The sequence below is a fragment of the Amblyomma mixtum genome, chromosome 8 (genome assembly GCF_055824585.1).
Source record: "Amblyomma mixtum isolate Tamu chromosome 8, ASM5582458v1, whole genome shotgun sequence".
Taxonomy (NCBI): domain Eukaryota; kingdom Metazoa; phylum Arthropoda; class Arachnida; order Ixodida; family Ixodidae; genus Amblyomma; species Amblyomma mixtum.
The window spans coordinates 34301510-34307115 of record NC_143019.1 but is presented as its reverse complement, the minus strand read 5'-3'; the positions used below and the strand labels follow the sequence as shown (position 1 = coordinate 34307115).

Sequence of the window (5606 nt, the reverse complement as noted above, 5' to 3'; positions counted from 1 at the left end):
TATTTACAGTACCTTATAAGCCAACTTTCTTGCGATTCTCGGCAGAGAGAGGAGAGTAAACCTCGAGCTGTGCTGTGAATTAAATATTTAAATATAATGCCACACCGTGGCTAATTCCTCAGGGTAATTGCAATGAATATTGTTTTAAAATGACAATGCTAAAGATCACCGCTGGTATCAACCTTTCATACCAATCAATCAGCCAACCATGCGCTCCGAGTTGATGGTATTTTTATACGACAGCTAGCTTTAATTCCCATGAGAGCTAAAAACAACACAATCAGTTTCCAGTGAGGAAGATCAAGGTAGATCCAAGTCTTTCCAGAGAGACATGACATCACTGCCATTAGTCTTTTCCGCTATTCTGGTCTTCATTCTCTCTATCTGCTCCAATGAGAAGTGGTTCTTCCAGTCGCCGATGATCCCTTTCCTGACGAGTCCCGCACCTTGATGCGTCTCTTCACGTTTGTCCAGCGAATCCCGGTATACCTCCATGGAGGGTATCCGCTTTTCGGGCGGCAAGTCCAGGATTTCTTTTATTCCTGAGCGGGGTTTATTTCCGAAGACTGCTTTCATGCTTTCTAGGCTGCATGCAGCCAGTATTTTCTGCAAAATGTCTTTGTCTGTCTTGAGCAGATTAGCGTACTGTTCCCCCAAAAACTCTGCAATTCTGAGGATTGCTGACACCGTGTCCGTTTTAATATCTTCGTAGGTGAGAAAAAGTATGTTTGTGTTGTCTCTTTGGTTGTACCAGGACAGGAGGTGGTCGAAGTAGTCTCCGTAGAATGTCCTTCCTGACAAAAACATGTCAACAAACTTTCCGAAGGATACGTCAGTGCAGGTCATAGGTGTGAGTCCTCTGGCGAAGTAGTAGAAGGACACGCAACAGTCATATGGGTTTCTCGCAACGTAGATATATTTAGCTTCTTTCGAAAATATCACTTTGTCGAAAGGTAGGTGGGTCATGAGGCAGAGGGGTCTCGGACTCCTTAGAGCGGCGTCTAAGCCCATCATTTCTAGATAAGGCGAAGCCAGCATAAACTCTGAAGGTTTAGCAGGCGGTTGACCGCGGGTCAAAATGCTACACACTATGTATTGCATCCACTTCGTTCCGCACTTCGGAAACGTGGCTATAATTACATCGTCGCAGCGTGGTTTGAAGTTCATCGAAGCTCGGATGTTCTCGTCGTGAAAGAACTTGTGGATCCACACTCCTTCGACATCTCTGTAGGTCTCAGTGTCCATATTAGCCCTGCGTGTACAAAAAAAAGCAACTGGTTTTCATTTTGCGTTCTCTGAGAGATTCCGTCATAACACTAATTACGATGGAGCAAGCGAAAAGTTGCCCCCTAGCAGAATAACAAGATGTGTTCCAGAGAGCCTTAGGTTACGTTGGCTTTCCAGGTTTTTAATTTTGCGATGCACACATGGTAATTTGCAAGTTCCTTACACGCATGTGTTGGTGCGAAAACAGCATGCCTAATCAAAGGAACGATACCCTCAAAATAGTGTAATGCGGCCTGAAGTGGCAGCGAACTCAAATGATTTACCTTTCTGCTATGCATTAGGCAACACCTACTCATAAGTAGTTCGCATAGAAAGCCATTTGTCTCAATACAATTATCAGGTGATTGTTTTTGTTATAGCGGCTTTAAAAATCCGTTCCTCGTGCGTACGTTGGGTGTTTTGTTCCTTTATGGTCCGCACTCCACGTGACGGATAGTTGAATGGTTCCAAAAGGAGATGTTAATTTGCATTTCTCCTGTTTGTGTAAGCAATCAATTCAAAGACACGCCGACCAAAAGATATAGTTGCCATTATAAACCTTGATCAAGTGGACAAATTAAACCATGCTTCATGTCCCCGAGCTTATTTAGCCAGAGGCTTATCACTTGAGGCATTTCTACCAACTGCGCTGTGATTTTAAAAATGCAAAGGACTTATTGTACTCACATCTCGAAGCAAAGGGCTGCCTTATTAGTCTGCTTGTTTGTTCTGGTACATCATATTAGAGAGTAATTATGAGGAATCAACTTGGCTAGTGCATCCGCCACGTGGCAGACAAATAATCATATGCTCATTAACTTCGATGAAGGTCTGGCTTGATTAGCCATGAACAAACGATATACACATGCAATTGGCGTAAAACTGCTGTGAGGTCACTTCCAGACTGAAAAAGATCTGATAAGAGATGACTACGACTGTGAAAAAAAATTTTGAGTGTTGAGATCAATGCACATGAAACGAGCGCATCGCTCACACTCGAGCACGGAATAAAACCTGGTTTCCAAAACGTTGGTGATAAAATATGAAAACGACATTGTTTATGCTATGCCGCGTAGATCGCTAATCTCAATGATAGCCGAACTTAATCTCGACATTGGTCCGTAACGAGCGCACCGCACCCGTTATAGAAATAGCTACGATCGCTCTGCAATGCCCCCGTACCTGCCAAGTAAAAACCTCCACTCATAGACACTCAATCTCATGGGCACAACTTTGGAACCAATTGATCTCCAGAACACTTAGGGTCGTATCATGGGACCGTTGGCTATCCGAATCGATTGGCTTCACGTTTCATGGACAGGAGCTCTTACCTCGCCAAGACGCACACCGTATCACCAGTGGATGATGACATCCAACAGCTGTAACCGAATGAGGGGTGCCAGTCTAATGCTTTGGGAGAAGCCAACTTTACGTGGCTGCCCAGGCAATCTGGACGAACGCTTCTAGGTGCCACCGCTGCCACTACGTGTCGCTTGGCGATGCGCACTCAAAACCTTCGCGGGAGTTTCGAATGTTCGGCACATCCCATTGATTCTCCATGGCAGTCGGAAATAGTTTGTTTTGAGCGCGGAAAAGCACTTTATACCCCGCATTTGGCGGCCAGGACGAAGAATCGGCCATAATAATCACCATGTTCGCGCAGTATCTCTCGGCGCTCTCTAGTTTTCTTACAAGACAAAGTTAACAAAAATTCAGGGGGCACTTTGACTATCTAAAGTGGGTAGAGGCGGAAGCGTTTTCCGCACCACCTTCGCTGTTTCTGTGGCACTGGTGGCGTCACATATAATTGAGTACTAATTACTAAGTGATGACAAATCACAAATTAATGGTTAATTACTGATTAATGCCTGAATACTAATTAACTGCTAATTAACGACGCTTAAGCTTCGCCTTTAGGAGTGGAACGCGACAGCGCGTTGTAGCGCTGCCAGGGAGTCCACGGAATGCCACCACCCGTTCGGCGCGATGCCTTGCCCTTTGAACGCAACGCTTTTTGAGGAAAGGAAATGGCGCAGTAATTCTCTGGCATCTCGGTGGACACCTTAACCGCACCGTAGAGGAAGAGAGGAAGTGGGAGTGAAAGAAGATAGATAAAGAGGAGCCGTATTGAAGAAAATGAAAATTGTATTTGAGGAAAGAAAATTACGCAGTAACTGTCACACAAAATTCAGGGGGGCATTTTTTTGACCTGAAGTGTGGTCACTGATGTGTGGTTAAGATGTTAAGCTTTGCCCCACAAAATTCAGGGGGGGCATTTTTTTGACCTGAAGTGTGGTCACTGATGTGTGGTTAAGATGTTAAGCTTTGCCCCTAAGAGTGAAACGCGGCAGCGTCTTGCAGCGCTGCCAAGGAGTCCATAGAACGCCATCGCCCATTCGGTTCTACGCCTCGCTCGTCTGTAAATTGGTTTTTGAGGAAAGGAAATGTATCTGTCTCTCATTTCTCGGTGGACACCTAAACCTCGCCGGAAGGGAATGGAGTAGGATGAGAGTTAGCGAAGACACCGTATTCACTAGACGCGCCTTTGTTCATTCCAAACCATCGAGCTGGCATGGCGGAGTGGATAGCATGCTCGTCTCTCACGCCGAAGACCGGGGTTCGATTCCTGAGCTCGACCAATTTCTTAATCGGTTTTATTTATTTATATGGCCTGACTAGTAAAGCTAATTAGGCTAATTGGGTAATTAAGCAATTAACTAAGTTCAGTCCCACTTACTTGGAGCATCACTATACGATCCCTTCAATTGGTTGCATGGTTACTAGCCAAAGTACAATTGGCCCCGTTTGAAATTCGCGCACTGTGACGTCACGACCGTTTGCACTAATTGAAAAGCGTGACATTTTCTGTCGACAACTCCTGCTTACAACGATGAGACATTAAAGGCTTCCGCCTTAATATCCCATTCAGTAACGTGGTGTTCGCTACTGTCAGCAGCAAACGATGCTAGTTGGTGATGACCAAGAAAGCTAGGTATTCCTGTGGAGTATTTTATCATCAGGTAGCACGTGAGCGCTGGCAATTTCGGTTACGAAAAGGTTCAGCTTAAGTTAAGGACAACACAGCGAGCTATGGAAGGAACAATTTTCGGTATAACGTTAGGAGACCGCAAGTGGGCAGAGTGGGTGAGAGAACGAACGCGAATTAATGACATCCTGGTCAAAATCCGAAATAAGAAATGGGCTTGGACAGGGCATGTTATGCGAAGGCAAGATAACGGCTGGTCCTCAAGGGTAACGGAGTGGATTCCAAGAGAAGGACAGCGTAGCAGGGGACGCCAGAAAGTTGGGTGAGCAGATGAGATATAGAAGTTTGCGGGGATACGGTGGCTGCAGCTCAAAGGACAAGGTTAATTGGAGAGACATGATAGAGGTCTTTGCCCTGCAATTACGTTGTCAGGTTGATGATGATGATGGTTATGATAATGATTATGATGATGATGATGATACAGCAGCGCTGTGGGCAACGTTTGTGGCGACCGCAGGAATATTCCCGTGTAAAGCTAATGCTGCCGAAAAGAAATAAGGAACTTGTAGAATCGCGACATGCTTCTTAGCAAAATTTTAAAAACTCACGTTATGAGGAGCAACGTTTAGCTGAGGTGACGGGAAGACTCGCTGAAAGTGCATGCAGAGCCGGAGCTGCTGCGCGGCAGCGAGAACCTCTCTGCTAATCTTACCGTAAATAGCCTACAGATACCAGTGCAATCTATTGCCGCACCTGAGGTGCGCGTTGGAGTGCTCCCTCCTACGCCCTCTTGTCGAAGCGGCATTTTTGTGGCGCGGCTGAGCGCACAGCTCCCGGAGCTCATGACAGTTGCGTGGTGTGGACTTTATAGAGTAAAAGGCTGCTATTAGCCGCAATTTTTTATGTGCATCTCAGGTTGACTATGTCACACATAATGAGCGATTGCGCCTTAAGTACATACAGCCATTAGTATGGGTGCTAAAAAAGCGCGGATATAAAACTGAAAAAAAAGGCACGATGACCAAAAGCAAAACCACAAAAAAGACAAGCAAACAAAAACGACGTTCCGGCTCCCATACGGGAGCCTTGTTCACAATGAGAGGAATTAGGCACTGCTTCGGGATTAAACACGCTTGAAAAGAGGGCGCAGGGAGCGTGCGTGTGCTGGGGTTAAGTTTGAAGTGTTGCGATTGAGGATTTAATTAGCCATTTGAGTGAATAATGATTCGAGGTGAAGGTGACAGAAGAGATTCTTCTCCGTTCAAGCGGCCTCTTGTGTAGAGCAATACCTCGCATAAAGAGGACTCGCATGCTCGACCGAGAAATCGGAAATGCTGAGAGTCTGGAGAGGCAA

General features: G+C 45.7%; 1 protein-coding gene across 1 annotated transcript; it reads right to left on the bottom strand.

Annotated features, from left to right (window-relative positions):
- Window positions 1–254: 254 nt before the first annotated feature.
- LOC149331998 (sulfotransferase 2A1-like) lies at window positions 255–5010 on the bottom strand. Its single transcript, XM_089555638.1, has 2 exons — window positions 4861–5010; window positions 255–1252 (listed from the first exon to the last, which is right to left on the bottom strand). Exon 2 carries the CDS (start codon window positions 1243–1245, stop codon window positions 301–303), a length of 945 nt encoding a protein of 314 aa, XP_089411764.1. The 5' UTR covers window positions 1246–1252; window positions 4861–5010; the 3' UTR covers window positions 255–300.
- Between the last annotated feature and the right edge of the window lie 596 nt (window positions 5011–5606).